General features: G+C 45.1%; 1 protein-coding gene across 1 annotated transcript in view; it reads right to left on the bottom strand.

Moving 5' to 3' along the window:
* The window catches only part of THSD7B (thrombospondin type 1 domain containing 7B), a 445,789-nt gene that overhangs the window by 174,259 nt on the left and 251,063 nt on the right, over positions 1–20,467 (bottom strand). The window contains exons 10-12 of the mRNA XM_072122242.1: positions 17,960–18,194; positions 16,756–16,871; positions 8,110–8,242 (exon numbers count right to left, since the gene is read on the bottom strand). Coding sequence (XP_071978343.1) covers positions 8,110–8,242; positions 16,756–16,871; positions 17,960–18,194 — 484 coding nt within the window. The remainder of the gene's footprint in view (positions 1–8,109; positions 8,243–16,755; positions 16,872–17,959; positions 18,195–20,467) is intronic.

The raw sequence follows: 20,467 nt of genomic DNA on the forward strand, positions 1-20,467 counted from the left end.
AGCAAAAAATTTTGAAAATCTAATCTGGGGCAAAAAGAAATTTTGTTCTGAAGTTACAATTTTAAAATATACAGTTCTGATTTACATACAAATTCAACTTAAGAACATAAAATAACCTATCCTGTATGTAACCCGGGGACTGCCTGTATTTGACCAATTGTAGTGAACTGATTTCCCTCCATTGGACCCTATAGGCTTCAATCAGGCACACTGGGGCGCATTTACTTACCTGGTCCTGCGGAGTTCACGAAAGTGCATTGTCAGTGTATAATGCACTGTGCCACCATTCACTAAGATCGTGCACCCGATATCCTGCATGTGTCGCTCCCCGCTCAGGTCCCCGGAGTTCACCTTCTTCTTCCTGGTGCATGTAAGTGCATTGTCCGTGTATAATGTGCTGTGCGGGGAGTCACTAAGATCAGGCGCCCAATATCCTGCATGTGTCGCACCCCGCTCAGGTCCCCGGAGTTCACCTTCTTCTTCCTGGTGCATGTAAGTGCATTGTCCGTGTATAATGCGCTGTGCGGGGAGTCACTAAGATCCTGCACCCGATATCCTGCATGTGTCGCTTCCCCGCTCAGGTCCCCGGAGTTCACCTTCTTCTTCCTGGTTCATGTAAGTGCATTGTCCGTGTATAATGCGCTGTGCGGGGAGTCACTAGGATCCTGCGCCCGATATCCTGCATGTGTCGCTTCCCCGCTCAGGTCCCCGGAGTTCACCTTCTTCTTCCTGGTGCATGTAACTGCACTGTCTGTGTATAATGCGCTGTGCGGGGAGTCACTAAGATCCTGCACCCGATATCCTGCATGTGTCACTTCCCTGCTCAGGTCCCCGGAGTTCACCTTCTTCTTCCTGGTGCATGTAAGTGCATTGTCAGTGTATAATGCACTGTGCCACCATTCACTAAGATCGTGCACCCGATATCCTGCATGTGTCGCTCCCCGCTCAGGTCCCCGGAGTTCACCTTCTTCTTCCTGGTGCATGTAAGTGCATTGGCCGTGTATAATGTGCTGTGCGGGGAGTCACTAAGATCAGGCGCCCAATATCCTGCATGTGTCGCTTCCCCACTCAGGTCCCCGGAGTTCACCGTCTTCTTCCTGGTGCATGTAAGTGCATTGTCCATGTATAATGCGCTGTGCGGGGAGTCACTAAGATTGTGCACCCGATATCCTGCATGTGTCACTTCCCCGCTCAGGTCCCCGGAGTTCACCGTCTTCTTCCTGGTGCATGTAAGTGCATTGTCCGTGTATAATGCGCTGTGCGGGGAGTCACTAAGATCCTGCACCCGATATCCTGCATGTGTCACTTCCCCGCTCAGGTCCCCGGAGTTCACCTTCTTCTTCCTGGTTCATGTAAGTGCATTGTCCGTGTATAATGCGCTGTGCGGGGAGTCACTAAGATCCTGCACCTGATATCCTGCATGTGTCGCACCCCGCTCAGGTCCCCGGAGTTCACCTTCTTCTTCCTGGTGCATGTAAGTGCATTGTCCGTGTATAATGCGCTGTGCGGGGAGTCACTAAGATCCTGCACCCGATATCCTGCATGTGTCGCTTCCCCGCTCAGGTCCCCGGAGTTCACCTTCTTCTTCCTGGTGCATGTAAGTGCATTGTCCGTGTATAATGTGCTGTGCGGGGAGTCACTAAGATCAGGCGCCCAATATCCTGCATGTGTCGCACCCCACTCAGGTCCCCGGAGTTCACCGTCTTCTTCCTGGTGCATGTAAGTGCATTGTCCGTGTATAATGCGCTGTGCGGGGAGTCACTAAGATCCTGCACCCGATATCCTGCATGTGTCACTTCCCCGCTCAGGTCCCCGGAGTTCACCTTCTTCTTCCTGGTTCATGTAAGTGCATTGTCCGTGTATAATGCGCTGTGCGGGGAGTCACTAAGATCCTGCACCCGATATCCTGCATGTGTCACTTCCCCGCTCAGGTCCCCGGAGTTCACCTTCTTCTTCCTGGTTCATGTAAGTGCATTGTCCGTGTATAATGTGCTGTGCGGGGAGTCACTAAGATCCTGCGCCCGATATCCTGCATGTGTCGCTTCCCCGCTCAGGTCCCCGGAGTTCACCTTCTTCTTCCTGGTGCATGTAAGAGCATTGTCCATGTATAATGCGCTGTGCGGGGAGTCACTAAGATCCTGCACCCAATATCCTGCATGTGTCGCTTCCCCGCTCAGGTCCCCGGAGTTCACCGTCTTCTTCCTGGTGCATGTAAGTGCATTGTCCGTGTATAATGTGCTGTGCGGGGAGTCACTAAGATCCTGCGCCCGATATCCTGCATGTGTCGCTTCCCCGCTCAGGTCCCCGGAGTTCACCTTCTTCTTCCTGGTGCATGTAAGTGCATTGTCCGTGTATAATGCGCTGTGCGGGGAGTCACTAAGATCCTGCCCCCGATATCCTGCATGTGTCGCTTCCCCGCTCAGGTCCCTGGAGTTCACCTTCTTCTTCCTGGTGCATGTAAGTGCATTGTCTGTGTATAATGCGCTGTGCGGGGAGTCACTAAGATCCTGCGCCCGATATCCTGCATGTGTCACTTCCCTGCTCAGGTCCTCGGAGTTCACCTTCTTCTTCCTGGTGCATGTAAGTACATTGTCCGTGTATAATGTGCTGTGCGGGGAGTCACTAAGATCGTCACCCGATATCCTGCATGTGTCGTTTCCCCGCTCAGGTCCCCGGAGTTCACCTTCTTCTTCCTGGTGCATGTAAGTGCATTGTCAGTGTATAATGCGCTGTGCGGGGAGTCACTAAGATCCTGCACCCAATATCCTGCATGTGTCACTTCCCTGCTCAGGTCCTCGGAGTTCACCTTCTTCTTCCTGGTGCATGTAAGTACATTGTCCGTGTATAATGTGCTGTGCGGGGAGTCACTAAGATCGTGCACCCGATATCCTGCATGTGTCGCTTCCCCGCTCAGGTCCCCGGAGTTCACCTTCTTCTTCCTGGTGCATGTAAGTGCATTGTCAGTGTATAATGCACTGTGCCACCATTCACTAAGATCGTGCACCCGATATCCTGCATGTGTCGCTTCCCCGCTCAGGTCCCCGGAGTTCACCTTCTTCTTCCTGGTGCATGTAAGTGCATTGTCCATGTATAATGCGCTGTGCGGGGAGTCACTAAGATCCTGCACCCAATATCCTGCATGTGTCGCTTCCCCGCTCAGGTCCCCGGAGTTCACCTTCTTCTTCCTGGTGCATGTAAGTGCATTGTCCATGTACAATGCGCTGTGCGGGGAGTCACTAAGATCCTGCACCCAATATCCTGCATGTGTCGCTTCCCCGCTCAGGTCCCCGGAGTTCACCTTCTTCTTCCTGGTGCATGTAAGTGCATTGTCAGTGTATAATGCACTGTGCCACCATTCACTAAGATCGTGCACCCAATATCCTGCATGTGTCGCTTCCCCGCTCAGGTCCCCGGAGTTCACCTTCTTCTTCCTGGTGCATGTAACTGCACTGTCTGTGTATAATGTGCTGTGCGGGGAGTCACTAAGATCCTGCGCCCGATATCCTGCATGTGTCGCTTCCTCGCTCAGGTCCCCAGAGTTCACCTTCTTCTTCCTGGTGCATGTAAGTGCATTGTCCGTGTATAATGCGCTGTGCGGGGAGTCACTAAGATCCTGCACCCGATATCCTGCATGTGTCACTTCCCTGCTCAGGTCCCCGGAGTTCACCTTCTTCTTCCTGGTGCATGTAAGTGCATTGTCCGTGTATAATGCGCTGTGCGGGGAGTCACTAAGATCCTGCGCCCGATATCCTGCATGTGTCGCTTCCCCACTCAGGTCCCCGGAGTTCACCTTCTTCTTCCTGGTGCATGTAAGTGCATTGTCCATGTATAATGCGCTGTGCGGGGAGTCACTAAGATCGTGCACCCGATATCCTGCATGTGTCGCTTCCCCGCTCAGGTCCCTGGAGTTCACCTTCTTCTTCCCGGTGCATGTAAGTGCATTGTCCGTGTATAATGCGCTGTGCGGGGAGTCACTAAGATCCTGCGCCTGATATCCTGCATGTGTCGCTTCCCCACTCAGGTCCCCGGAGTTCACCTTCTTCTTCCTGGGGCATGTAAGTGCATTGTCCGTGTATAATGCGTTGTGCGGGGAGTCACTAAGATCCTCCGCCCGATATCCTGCATGTGTCGCTTCCCCGCTCAGGTCCCTGGAGTTCACCTTCTTCTTCCTGGTGCATGTAAGTGCATTGTCCGTGTATAATGCGCTGTGCGGGGAGTCACTAAGATCCTGCGCCTGATATCCTGCATATGTCGCTTCCCCGCTCAGGTCCCCGGAGTTCACCTTCTTCTTCCTGGTGCGTGGAAGTGCATTGTCCGTGTATAATGCGCTATGCGGGGAGTCACTAAGATCCTGCACCCGATATCCTGCATGTGTCGCTTCCCCGCTCAGGTCCCCGGAGTTCACCTTCTTCTTAGTGGTTCATGTAAGTGAATTGGATGCGACACAATTTGAAAGTTAAATCCAGCTCTCAGTCCGATGGCAGGCCCCCCCCCCCCCATTTGCGTCACATAAAAGCCGGTGCGATTGCACCAAAATCCGGTCGCGTGCGACACAATTCCCGTCACAGCGGCGCAAATCCCGAAAATATTGGAAAAATGCTTCCACGGAGCATTAGTAAATAAGCCCTATTGAATTCCATATCGCAGGTTACCATGTCATTGTTCTTCTTCCCATCGCAATAAGCCGAGGCTTGAATAAATGAATGTACGTAAACCATTCGCTATTAATAAACTGATTGGAGGTTAATTCATTCAGATCATCAGAATAAATAACCGTGCGTCCGGACGTGCGCAGGACGAGGCAGGTCGGGGTATTGTCGCTAATACATGGAGACTGTTACTTTACGTATCATCAGTAATTACTCCGACATCGCAGACAACATACGTATAATTATATCCCGGTGACACGGGTCGCGGCTGACACAAATCTGCTCCGAAATTCTTTCATTTTTAAATACTGCGGAGAATTCATTTCCTGCAATATCTGGAAACATCGGCTTCTGTTAATCATCTCGTGTCATCATCGACATCGCTTCAGCTTTGTTAATTAACCTTCATTGTGAAACCCTCAAACAAATACTGAAACTGTAAAACTGACACTAAGGAGGACGCACTTGTTACATGCACATGTGTTACACTTGTCCTAAAGGGACATATCAGCCATTTACGGGGAGTTCTATATCACCATGTACTGGTGCCCTGTAGGAGGCCGACCCAAACCCGCGAAGCAGAGGGCACCATGGTATAGGCAGCATCATAGGGTCACCAACACATAGTAGTAACAGGGGCGCCCTAATGACACAATGGGGCTCATTTACTTACCTGGTCCAGTCGCTATCCCGTGGTGCATTGTCCGACGAGGATTCGGGTTCTAATGGAATCCACTAAGATTGTGCGCCTGAGTTCCAGCAGGTGTCGCTGCTGCGCCGAGGTCTGCCAGAGTTCACCTTCTTCATCCTGGTGCAAGTAATTGCTTGATCTTGTGACACATTTTGGTTTTTCAATTCTGTGGTTCCGTGCAGGGGAGAGAGGAGGAGGAGGAGGTGGCCCCTCCATAGGAAACAGCGGCGCACTCGACACACACAGCATGTTCTATCTTTTCCTGTTGTACGGAGGGAATGGAGCCACACATGTGTGGCAACGTTTCGCTGCCATGCCGCCATTGGGAGATAAACAGCTTACCGCACACTTAGGGCACTGTGTGGCTGATGTGGGGACTGATGTGGGGGCACTCTGGGGGCTGATGTGGGGACTGATGTGGGGGCACTCTGGGGGCTGATGTGGGGACTGATGTGGGGGCACTCTGGGGGCTGATGTGGGGACTGATGTGGGGGCACTCTGGGGGCTGATGTGGGGACTGATGTGGGGGCACTCTGGGGGCTGATGTGGGGGCACTCTGGGGATGTGGGAACTAATGTGGGGGCACTCTGGGGATGTGGGAACTACCGTGGGGGCACCCTGGGGGCTGATGTGGGAACTGATGTGTGGGCACTCTGGGGGCTGATGTGTGAAATGATGTGGGGGCACTCTGGGGGCTGATGTGGGGACTGATGTGGGGGCACTCTGGGGGCTGATGTGGGGACTGATGTGGGGGCACTCTGTGGGCTGATGTGGGGACTGATGTGGGGGCACTCTGGGGGCTGATGTGGGGACTGATGTGGGGGCACTCTGGGGGCTGATGTGGAGGCACTCTGGGGATGTGGGAACTAATGTGGGGGCACTCTGGGGATGTGGGAACTAATGTGGGGGCACCCTGGGGGCTGATGTGGGAACTGATGTGTGGGCACTCTGGGGGCTGATGTGTGAAATGATGTGGGGGCACTCTGGGGGCTGATGTGGGGACTGATGTGGGGGCACTCTGGGGGCTGATGTGGGGACTGATGTGGGGGCACTCTGGGGGCTGATGTGGGGACTGATGTGGGGGCACTCTGGGGGCTGATGTGGGGACTGATGTGGGGGCACTCTGGGGGCTGATGTGGGGACTGATGTGGGGGCACTCTGGGGGCTGATGTGGGGGCACTCTGGGGATGTGGGAACTAATGTGGGGGCACTCTGGGGATGTGGGAACTAATGTGGGGGCACCCTGGGGGCTGATGTGGGAACTGATGTGTGGGCACTCTGGGGGCTGATGTGTGAAATGATGTGGGGGCACTCTGGGGGCTGATGTGGGGACTGATGTGGGGGCACTCTGGGGGCTGATGTGGGGACTGATGTGGGGGCACTCTGTGGGCTGATGTGGGGACTGATGTGGGGGCACTCTGGGGGCTGATGTGGGGACTGATGTGGGGGCACTCTGGGGGCTGATGTGGGGACTGATGTGGGGGCACTCTGGGGGCTGATGTGGGAACTGATGTGGGGGCACTCTGGGGGCTGATGTGGGGACTGATGTGGGGGCACTCTGGGGGCTGATGTGGGAACTGATGTGTGGGCACTCTGGGGGCTGATGTGGGAACTGATGTGGGGGCACTCTGGGGGCTGATGTGGGGACTGATGTGGGGGCACTCTGGGGGCTGATGTGGGGACTGATGTGGGGGCACTCTGGGGGCTGATGTGGGGACTGATGTGGGGGCACTCTGGGGGCTGATGTGGGGACTGATGTGGGGGCACTCTGGGGGCTGATGTGGGGACTGATGTGGGGGCACTCTGGGGGCTGATGTGGGGGCACTCTGGGGATGTGGGAACTAATGTGGGGGCACTCTGGGGATGTGGGAACTAATGTGGGGGCACCCTGGGGGCTGATGTGGGAACTGATGTGTGGGCACTCTGGGGGCTGATGTGTGAAATGATGTGGGGGCACTCTGGGGGCTGATGTGGGGGCACTCTGGGGGCTGATGTGGGGACTGATGTGGGGGCACTCTGTGGGCTGATGTGGGGACTGATGTGGGGGCACTCTGGGGGCTGATGTGGGGACTGATGTGGGGGCACTCTGGGGCCTGATGTGGGGACTGATGTGGGGGCACTCTGGGGGCTGATGTGGAGGCACTCTGGGGATGTGGGAACTAATGTGGGGGCACTCTGGGGATGTGGGAACTAATGTGGGGGCACCCTGGGGGCTGATGTGGGAACTGATGTGTGGGCACTCTGGGGATGTGGGAACAAATGTGGGGGCACTCTGGGGGCTGATGTGGGAACTGATGTGTGGGCACTCTGGGGATGTGGGAACTAATGTGGGGGCACTCTGGGGGATGATGTGGGGACTGATGTGCGGGCACTCTGGGGGATGATGTGGAGGCACATCAAAGAAAAAACATCATCTCATCTCGCAAAAAATGACACCTTACACAGCTCTGTTCACCTAACTATGAAAAAGTTATTAGCGTCAGAATATGGCGAAATGAAAATTTCTATTTTGTACAGAAGGTCTTATTTACATAAAATTACCATATTGAAATTACCATGTGTGTGTAGGAAGAAGGGTAGTCTTATACGGCGAGTATATCCCAAACTCTATATTTTAACTTATATTTTAAAATCCCTCATTTCAGAAAGTTGGATCTTGAAACAATATGGTGTGAACATTTGCTTTAAGGGATCGCTATAGTATTGCATAGTGTATACAGCGTCTATATCGAGTCATATAGTAAAAGGCTGAGCAAGAACAAACTTTACCTGTACATGAGACAGACGGGGACATCCTCACACTCTCTCTCCTCATATAGGGTGTCCGGGCACTGCTGACCCCCATTCACAGCGTCTTGTAACATTATCCTGTATCGAGATTGCTTGACCACGGAATTAGTCCCTAAAATGAAAAGAAACATGAGAGAATTAAACTGAACCATAATCACATTACTGTATGACAGCATCATGTGACTTGAAATATTTGAATAATATTATGTAGTGTATAATATTATATGATACATAAAAAAAATATATACATAATTGCTTGTAGAGATGAGCAGCTTCTAGAGAAAATATCGTTTTGCAGCACCGTCGCAAAGTGTTCTGTTAGATGTTTCTACTATACATGCGGCCACCCAGTGGTCGTGTTGTGTATTGCAGCTTGTCAATGCTTTTGACACCTTATTATAATGTCTTATGAATTGGTTTCTTGATATATTTTAGATCTAAATTGGATTCAAGTTAAGGTATAGTTGGACGCCTCTATATAACGGGCGATGCGGTTTGCTTAGATCCAATTTTAGCTTAGGACAGCATGGCATCATTCTACATGGACTGCTGAGGTCTCATCATGTCTTTAGTAATGCACAAACAGATCCATTCTTCTTTCTACACCTGCTCCTCTGCTGATATTATACCTAGACCTCAGGTGTCCTGTTCACTCATCCTGAAAGGGAAGATGAAGAACAGTATTACAGGAACCACTTGTGTCCCCCAGACCCTCGCAGAAGGAAGGTAGCAGTTACTATTTGTGTGTAGCAGTTAGGTGAACATCAAGCACTATTGGTCAACTGGTTACACAGAGGATGGTTTTACTAAATCTGATGCAGCAACAAATATAACCTCATGTCTGGTCAAGCTGAGACGAAATGTTGGAGAAAAACTAGTCAGGAGTACAAACTGAGGTCAAAACCAGATGGTAACGTAATGCTAAACCGGAAGTCAAAAAAGGTCAGAAAACAGAGCAGAAGGCAACTCCAATCCAGGACAGGCACAATACACACATTCCTAGGTAATCCCAATCACTGGCAGGGAAATCCAGCCCCAAGGAAGCTTTATAGCTGGATAATGGATAAAATATCATTTATTATTTAGAGTAACTTTTCTATCCTTCTCCGTAGTAGACCCACCAAATAGTGTACAATTCAGGTATAAGATTTTTTTTAATTTTAACTTAAAATGACTTTCATTTACTTACACTAAACTTTATTTTCCATTTTGGATATGAATATGTTATTGTAATGCTGCTGTTTGGAAATGGACAATATAATGGAAAAGAAAAAGACAGATGTGGTGTCGGGCTCCTCTGAATGGACACTGGCAGCTGATTTCAGAGCTGGTGAGCCACACCCAGGGCTGCTTTGGGGGGAGCTGCTTGAGAGCCTCTTTGTAGTATCTGATTCCCTGAAAAGAATGGCTCTGTGTTAAACTCAGCTGTGGGTTGGATGTTACAGGGGTTAGCCAGTCATCTGCTGGGGTGGTTATCCAGGGGTTGAATAAATTCCCAGAGCTCAGTTCATTCAGGGCTGGTTATTCTATTTCTACACTATTGCTGTGACCTGTATCACTACTGTCTGTTTGTATTTTACTTGAACCTGTATCTGAGCCAGTATCCAGCATAAGCTGGTACCCTGAACCCCAGTCTGAACTGGAACCTATATCTAAGCCGGTATCTAACCAGAGCCGGTAACCTGAACCCCAGTGTGAACAAGAACCTCAATAATTGTACAAAAACCTCTTAGTGCTGCACTTTCCTAATTATAGGAGCTACTTGTAGTCCTGGACTGATCAATTATTTCCAATATAAAAAAAGTCTTAAAAATAATAAGTAATAAATACTCCCAAATCCTTCTCCATTGTGTTTCCCATTTCTCAAAATTCCTCCCGGTGAGTCTTTATGGAGGGGTCATTGTCTACTGTATCTACAACACTACAGAACTACGGAGAGAGCCTTTAAAGGGTTATGTCTTCCCTCTTATACTCTACACATTGTGCACAGATGCTTCCATCCTGCACAGAGGCGCCGTGCTTTCCCGTGAACATTATGTCATTTCTTTCTATAATTGTGCAGGTATTTGGAGGCGCAGATAATGGCGGCACAGATGCTGCAGATTCCATTCGCGGAGCGCGTCGCATGGTGATTCCTTTCATTAGTTCTTCAGGTGCTCAGGCGGTGCAGCCCGGGGACACGGCGTTTCCGTCAGGTTCACTGCACGTTCAGAACGCTCCACTCACTATTCATTTATGTGTGGGCTCTAGTGACTACACATACACACAAACTCGCTTTACATTAAGCATCAGCGCTCCGATTATTCCTCTTATACACCAAACTGCAGACATTTATTGCAAATAGCCCAAACACCTATTATTATTCTGAATACACTCCCATCACACTCCGGGGAGAAGCTTCTGCTGTGCTCAATGCTACCACCTGCCAAGTAATGTGCATTGTATAACCTGACGAGAGGAGAGGGCAGAGCAACTGTTCTCAGCATAATTATGGTAGGAGGAAATCTCTGGCCCTTCTACAGGACTATAAGCAATTGTTCAAAAAACACGGTTACTATAATACTATAATAAAAAAGCTCTTGGACTCCGGACCTTGGACTCCGTGCACATTGTCGTTTTAATGGCTAAGTTGGATTCCCGTTGGGTGAGCTGTTTATCACTTTTTGTACATTTTAGAACTACTATAATACTGCCCCCTATGTACAAGAATATAACTACTATAATACTGCCACCTATGTACAGGAAAATAACTACTATAATACTGCCCCCTATGTACAAGAATATAACTACTATAATACTGCTCCCTATGTACAAGAATATAACTACTATAATACTGCCCCCTATGTACAAGAATATAACTACTATAATACTGCCCCCTATGTAAAAGAATATAACTACTATAATACTGCCCCCTATGTACAAGAATATAACTACTATAATACTGCCCCCTATGTACAGGAATATAACTACTATAATACTGCCCCCTATGTAAAAGAATATAACTTCTATAATACTGCCCCCTATGTACAAGAATATAACTACTATAATACAGTCCCCTATGTACAAGAATATAACTACTATAATACTGCCCCCTATGTACAGGAATATAACTACTATAATACTGCCCCCTATGTACAGGAATATAACTACTATAATACTTCCCCCTATGTACAAGAATATAACTATTATAATACTGCCCCTATGTACAAGAATATAACTACTATAATACTGCCACCTATGTACAGGAAAATAACTACTATAATACTGCCCCCTATGTACAAGAATATAACTACTATAATACTGCTCCCTATGTACAAGAATATAACTACTATAATACTGCCCCCTATGTACAAGAATATAACTACTATAATACTGCCCCCTATGTAAAAGAATATAACTACTATAATACTGCCCCCTATGTACAAGAATATAACTACTATAATACTGCCCCCTATGTACAGGAATATAACTACTATAATACTGCCCCCTATGTAAAAGAATATAACTTCTATAATACTGCCCCCTATGTACAAGAATATAACTACTATAATACAGTCCCCTATGTACAAGAATATAACTACTATAATACTGCCCCCTATGTACAGGAATATAACTACTATAATACTGCCCCCTATGTACAGGAATATAACTACTATAATACTGCCCCCTATGTACAAGAATATAACTACTATAATACTGCCCCCTATGTAAAAGAATATAACTTCTATAATACTGCCCCCTATGTACAAGAATATAACTACTATAATACTGCCCCCTATGTACAAGAATATAACTACTATAATACTGCCCCCTATGTACAGGAATATAACTACTATAATACTGCCCCCTATGTACAAGAATATAACAAATATAATACTGCCCCCTATGTACAGGAATATAACTACTATAATACTGCCCCCTATGTAAAAGAATATAACTTCTATAATACTGCCCCCTATGTACAAGAATATAACTACTATAATACAGTCCCCTATGTACAAGAATATAACTACTATAATACTGCCCCCTATGTACAAGAATATAACTACTATAATACTGCCCCCTATGTAAAAGAATATAACTTCTATAATACTGCCCCCTATGTACAAGAATATAACTACTATAATACAGTCCCCTATGTACAAGAATATAACTACTATAATACTGCCCCCTATGTACAGGAATATAACTACAATAATACTGCCCCCTATGTACAAGAATATAACTACTATAATACTGCCCCCTATGTACAGGAATATAACTACTATAATACTGCCCCCTATGCACAAGAATATAACTACTATAATACTGCCCCCTATGTACAGGAATATAACTACTATAATACTGCCCCCTATGTACAAGAATATAACTGCTATAATACTGCTCCCTATGTACAAGAATACAACTACTATAATACTGCTCCCTATGTACAGGAATAACTACTATAGTACTGCCCCCTATGTACAAGAATATAACTACTATAATACTGCCCCCTATGTACAGGAATATAACTACTATAATACTGCCCGCTATGTACAAGAATATAACTACTATAATATTGTCCCCTATGTACAAGAATATAACTACTATAATACTGCCCCCTATGTACAGGAATATAACTACTATAATACTGCCCCCTATGTACAGGAATATAACTACTATAATACTGCCCCTATGTACAAGAATATAACTAGTATAATACTGCCCCCTATGTACAATAATATAACTACTATAATACTGCCCCCTATGTACAAGGATATAACTACTATAATACTGCCCCCTATGTACAGGAATATAACTGCTATAATACTGTCCCCTATGTACAGGGATATAACTACTATAATACTGTCCCCTATGTACAGGGATATAACTACTATAATACTGCTCCCTATGTACAGGAATATAACTACTATAATACTGCCCCATATTTACAAGAATATAACTACTATAATACTGCCCCCTATGTGCAAGAATATAACTACTATAATACTGCCCCCTATGTGCAAGAATATAACTACTATAATACTGCCCCCTATGTACAGGAATATAACTACTATAATACTGCCCCCTATGTACAAGAGTATAACTACTATAATACTGCTCCTATGTACAAGAATATAACTATTATAATACTGCCCCCTATGTACAAGAATATAACTACTATAATACTGCCCCCTATGTACAAGAATATAACTACTATAATACTGCCCCCTATGTACAGGAATATAACTACTATAATACTGCCCCCTATGTACAAGAATATAACTACTATAATACTGCCCCCTATATACAAGAGTATAACTACTATAATACTGCCCCCTATGTACAAGAATATAACTACTATAATACTGCCCCCTATGTACAGGAATATAACTGCTATAATACTGTCCCCTATGTACAAGAATATAACTACTGTAATACTGGCCCCTATGTACAGGAATATAACTACTATAATACTGCCCCCTGTGTACGGGAATATAACTACTATAATACTGCCCCCTATGTACAAGAATATAACTACTATAATACTGGCCCCTATGTACAGGAATATAACTACTATAATACTGCCCTCTATGTACAAGAATATAACTACTATAATACTGCCCCCTATGTACAAGAATATAACTACTATAATACTGCCCCCTATGTACAAGAATATAACTACTATAATACTGCCCCCTATGTACAGGAATATAACTACTATAATACTGCCCCCTATGTACAGGAATATAACTACTATAATACTGCCCCCTATGTACAGGAATATAACTACTATAATACTGCCCCCTATGTACAAGAATATAACTACTATAATACTGCCCCCTATGTACAGGAATATAACTACTATAATACTGCCCCCTATGTACAGGAATATAACTACTATAATACTGCCCCCTATGTACAAGAATATAACTACTATAATACTGCCCCCTATGTACAAGAATATAACTACTATAATACTGCCCCCTATGCACAAGAATATAACTACTATAATACTGCCCCCTATGTACAGGAATATAACTACTATAATACTGCCCCCTATGTACAAGAATATAACTGCTATAATACTGCTCCCTATGTACAAGAATACAACTACTATAATACTGCTCCCTATGTACAGGAATAACTACTATAGTACTGCCCCCTATGTACAAGAATATAACTACTATAATACTGCCCCCTATGTACAGGAATATAACTACTATAATACTGCCCGCTATGTACAAGAATATAACTACTATAATACTGTCCCCTATGTACAAGAATATAACTACTATAATACTGCCCCCTATGTACAGGAATATAACTACTATAATACTGCCCCCTATGTACAGGAATATAACTACTATAATACTGCCCCTATGTACAAGAATATAACTACTATAATACTGCCCCCTATGTACAATAATATAACTACTATAATACTGCCCCCTATGTACAAGGATATAACTACTATAATACTGCCCCCTATGTACAGGAATATAACTGCTATAATACTGTCCCCTATGTACAGGGATATAACTACTATAATACTGTCCCCTATGTACAGGGATATAACTACTGTAATACTGCTCCCTATGTACAGGAATATAACTACTATAATACTGCCCCATATTTACAAGAATATAACTACTATAATACTGCCCCCTATGTGCAAGAATATAACTACTATAATACTGCCCCCTATGTGCAAGAATATAACTACTATAATACTGCCCCCTATGTACAGGAATATAACTACTATAATACTGCCCCCTATGTACAGGAATATAACTACTATAATACTGCCCCCTATGTACAAGAGTATAACTACTATAATACTGCTCCTATGTACAAGAATATAACTATTATAATACTGCCCCCTATGTACAAGAATATAACTACTATAATACTGCCCCCTATGTACAAGAATATAACTACTATAATACTGCCCCCTATGTACAGGAATATAACTACTATAATACTGCCCCCTATGTACAAGAATATAACTACTATAATACTGCCCCCTATATACAAGAGTATAACTACTATAATACTGCCCCCTATGTACAAGAATATAACTACTATAATACTGCCCCCTATGTACAGGAATATAACTGCTATAATACTGTCCCCTATGTACAAGAATATAACTACTGTAATACTGGCCCCTATGTACAGGAATATAACTACTATAATACTGCCCCCTGTGTACGGGAATATAACTACTATAATACTGCCCCCTATGTACAAGAATATAACTACTATAATACTGGCCCCTATGTACAGGAATATAACTACTATAATACTGCCCTCTATGTACAAGAATATAACTACTATAATACTGCCCCCTATGTACAAGAATATAACTACTATAATACTGCCCCCTATGTACAAGAATATAACTACTATAATACTGCCCCCTATGTACAGGAATATAACTACTATAATACTGCCCCCTATGTACAGGAATATAACTACTATAATACTGCCCCCTATGTACAGGAATATAACTACTATAATACTGCCCCCTATGTACAAGAATATAACTACTATAATACTGCCCCCTATGTACAGGAATATAACTACTATAATACTGCCCCCTATGTACAGGAATATAACTACTATAATACTGCCCCCTATGTACAAGAATATAACTACTATAATACTGCCCCCTATGTACAAGAATATAACTACTATAATACTGCCCCCTATGTACAAGAATATATCTACTATAATACTGCCCCTATGTACAAGAATATAACTACTATAATACCGCCCCCTATGTACAAGAATATAACTACTATAATACTGCTCCTATGTACAAGAATATAACTACTATAATACTGCCCCCTATGTACAGGAATATAACTACTATAATACTGCCCCCTATGTACAAGAATATAACTACTATAATACTGCCCCCTATGTACAAGAGTATAACTACTATAATACTGCCCCCTATGTACAAGAGTATAACTACTATAATACTGCTCCTATGTACAAGAATATAACTATTATAATACTGCCCCCTATGTACAAGAATATAACTACTATAATACTGCCCCCTATGTACAAGAATATAACTACTATAATACTGCCCCCTATGTACAGGAATATAACTACTATAATACTGCCCCCTATGTACAAGAATATAACTACTATAATACTGCCCCCTATGTACAAGAGTATAACTACTATAATACTGCCCCCTATGTACAAGAGTATAACTACTATAATACTGCTCCTATGTACAAGAATATAACTACTATAATACTGCCCCCTATGTACAAGAATATAACTACTATAATACTGCCCCCTATGTACAGGAATATAACTACTATAATACTGCCCCCTATGTACAAGAATATAACTACTATAATACTGCCCCCTATGTACAAGAGTATAACTACTATAATACTGCCCCCTATGTACAAGAGTATAACTACTATAATACTGCTCCTATGTACAAGAATATAACTACTATAATACTGCCCCCTATGTACAAGAATATAACTACTATAATACTGCCCCCTATGTACAAGAGTATAACTACTATAATACTGCCCCCTATGTACAAGAGTATAACCCTATTTACTGTATAAGCTGTATCATGTCTGATGTGCAGTCACATATGACACTCACCTGGCTGACATGTTTTGGGACATGGAGTCCACTCACTAAACAGTGTTACCGCACAATCCTTAGCGCAGGGCAGAGGACAGGACCGGACTGTTTCCGGTTTAGTTGATTCTGGGCATCTGGAAATAATAGATTAAAAATATGTAAAATCTCAATGTATTTAGAAAACTTCTCACCTTGAAGTCTCCTGATATGAGTAGCATTTTTAGTATATACATATTTTTTAACATTCCTAAAAGTATCTTAGAATTTTGTATAATATCATTTGTTGCCTATTCCTTATACAGATATTTGATAACACTGGAGCCACATTTATCTGTCTGTCTATCTATCTATCTATCTATCTCATATCTATCTATCTATCTCATATCTATCTATCTATCTCATATCTATCTATCTATCTATCTATCTATCTCATATCTATCTATCTATCTATCTCATATCTATCTATCTCATATCTATCTATCTATCTATCTATCTATCTCCTATCTATCTATCTATCTATCTCATATCTATCCCATATCTATCTATCTCCTATCTGTCTATCTATCTATCTATCTCCTATCTATCTCCTATCTATCTATCTATCTATCTATCTATCTATCTATCTATCTCATATCTATCCCATATCTATCTATCTCCTATCTGTCTATCTATCTATCTATCTATCTATCTATCTATCTATCTATCTCCTATCTATCTATCTATCTATCTATCTATCTATCTATCTCCTATCTATCTATCTCCTATCTATCTATCTATCTATCATCTATCTATCTATCTATCTCATATCTATCTATCCCATATCTATCTATCTATCTCATATCTATCTATCCCATATCTATCTATCTATCTATCTATCTATCTATCTATCTATCCCATATCTATCTATCTATCTATCTATCTATCTATCTATCTATCTATCTATCTCATTTCTATCTACTGGAATAGATAATGATTATCAGAGTCTGACACTGTTCAGCTGTATCTTCACTGCTTCCCGAGCACAGCGCCATACATTGTATAGTGGCTGTGCTTGGTATTGCAGCCCTGGGAAGCTGATTCTATGCCATGTATAATAATCCTCTCATATCATGTCCTGTGTGGCTGCCTCCACATACGATGATGATATTCCCTCTGCTCCCCCGGCACCGGAGCAGGGGAAGCTTTTGTTCTCCTGCATCACATTAACATTTAGTGAGATGACCTTTTGTCGGTGACTTGTCCTCCGGGGCTCTTCATGCACTGGACTCTCCGGGTTTGGACCCCCAGGGCACATGCCGCTTCGCTCTTCCAGGTGACCGTGGCGTTCGGCGGTCTTATCTTTACGTCGGCCGTGCACGGTTCCCATGGTGATGCCTCCCAGTAAAATGTCGAGCAGGGATGGTGGTTGCACAATCGATACTCATACAAGGCTTGGTTTGAAGGACAGAGCTTTCCACCTGCCACGGAGGAGAATATCAGGAGCATTAACATAGAACATCTAAGAGAAATGCAGGTTAACCCATAATATGAATTTCCGAAACTTTCCTATATTCCAGGGATATTCCCACATTCCTGGCGTTTGTCCTCCTTTACTCAGGCCGCCTACAGTAGCTCGAGATCCAACCACCACAATCACCTTCCATGGTCAAAAAGTGTTCCAGGGATCTGTCCCTCAAAAGAACTCCTCGTCCTGGCCCAGCAGGCTCAGCAGTAGTGGATTATAATTTGGGTTATTTGGGAGGTAGTCTGGGGCCCAAACTTTCTAGCTGACCCAGGACCCAAACCTTCTAGGAGGCCAGGACCCAAGCCTTCTGTGTGGCCCAGGACCCAAATCTGCTAGGAGGCCCAGGACCCAAGCCTTCTAGGAGGCCCAGGACCCAAGCCTTCTAGGAGGCCCAGGACCCAAGCCTTCTAGGTGTCCCAGGACCCAAACCTTCTAGGAGGCCCATGACCCAAGCCTTCTAGGAGGCCCAGGACCCAAGCCTTCTAGGTGGCCCAGGACCCAAGCCTTCTAGGAGGCCCAGGACCCAAACCTTCTAGGTGGCCCATGACCCAAGCCTTCTAGGTGGCCCAGGACCCAAACCTTCTAGGTGGCCCATGACCCAAGCCTTCTAGGTGGCCCAGGACCCAAGCCTTCTAGGTGTCCCAGGACCCAAACCTTCTAGGTGTCCCAGGACCCAAACCTTCTAGGTGGCCCATGACCCAAGCCTTCTAGGAGGCCCAGGACCCAAACCTTCTAGGTGGCCCATGACCCAAGCCTTCTAGGTGGCCCAGGACCCAAGCCTTCTAGGTGTCCCAGGACCCAAACCTTCTAGGAGGCCCAGGACCCAAGCCTTCTAGGTGTCCCAGGACCCAAACCTTCTAGGAGGCCCATGACCCAAGCCTTCTAGGAGGCCCAGGACCCAAGCCTTCTAGGTGGCCCAGGACCCAAGCCTTCTAGGAGGCCCAGGACCCAAACCTTCTAGGTGGCCCATGACCCAAGCCTTCTAGGTGGCCCAGGACCCAAACCTTCTAGGTGGCCCATGACCCAAGCCTTCTAGGTGGCCCAGGACCCAAGCCTTCTAGGTGTCCCAGGCACCAAGCCTTCTAGGTGGCCCAGGACCCAAGCCTTCTAGGTGTCCCAGGCACCAAGCCTTCTAGGTGGCCCAGGACCCAAGCCTTCTAGGTGTCCCAGGCACCAAGCCTTCTAGGTGGCCCAGGACCCAAGCCTTCTAGGTGTCCCAGGCACCAAGCCTTCTAGGTGGCCCAGGACCCAAGCCTTCTAGGTGGCCCAGGACCCAAGCCTTATAGGTGGCCCAGGACCCAAGCCTTCTAGGTGTCCCAGGACCCAAACCTTCTAGTAACCCGGGGCCCAAGCCTTCTAGTAACCCGGGGCCAAAGCCTTCTAGGTGGCCCGGTGTCAAGGAGATATTAATTGTGAATGTATAAGATTGGTTTAACTATAGGGTAATTACAAACTTTGTTTAAATATTTGGCATCTATTGAAGCGTCCAGGCAGCTTTTATGACATCCTGGAGCTTTAACAGCCTGATAACCTCTGACCTGAAGACTGGTCTGTTCAGACCCCAAAGGACATTTGGTCTCCCTACCCCCCCTCTTCTGCATCAGGATTTGGAAACAAAAGGCTGTTTAAATATTCCTGGACTCTCCCCCCTCATTAAAACTTTGCCCAATCCTGAATGACCCTCTGGGCTAATTAATGAATGGGAGGTTCTGAAATCTGAACCAAACTGAGAAGTTATAAAACAATATGAAATCCAAGAATTGGTGTTCACATTTTGGGGGCTGCTTGACAAGCTGAGTGTGTCCCTTATTTCTCCCACCTCCAGGGAATCAGGATTTACTATAAGTTGTAAGTTTCTGTTAGTTTTCTCCCTTTTTATTTTATAACTGTTTGCCGTGTTGTGTGTCATTTTATTTTGTAATTCTTTTGTTTTTAATATCTTTTTATGCACTGATCAACTTTTTGTAATTAAAGCTTTTCACTTTAATTTTGGTCCCTATAGGCTCTGCGAACTCATAGCCTTGTGAAGTGTGACTAGCTGTGTTACTGCTAAAGTGCATGTCTAGTGGTGTGACAAAGTGACTGCTTGAGAGCAAGAATTGATGTAGAGTGGGATACTTATTGGTCCCAGTATAAATGCAATAAGTGGTGGCAGCGGGTCTGGTTCTGGTGCTGGAGCTGTATGAGGTGTGATTTAGGCTCAATTTGTGTCCTGAGTGAAAGGTG

The sequence above is a fragment of the Engystomops pustulosus genome, chromosome 8, assembly GCF_040894005.1.
Source record: "Engystomops pustulosus chromosome 8, aEngPut4.maternal, whole genome shotgun sequence".
NCBI classification, from domain to species: Eukaryota; Metazoa; Chordata; class Amphibia; order Anura; family Leptodactylidae; genus Engystomops; species Engystomops pustulosus.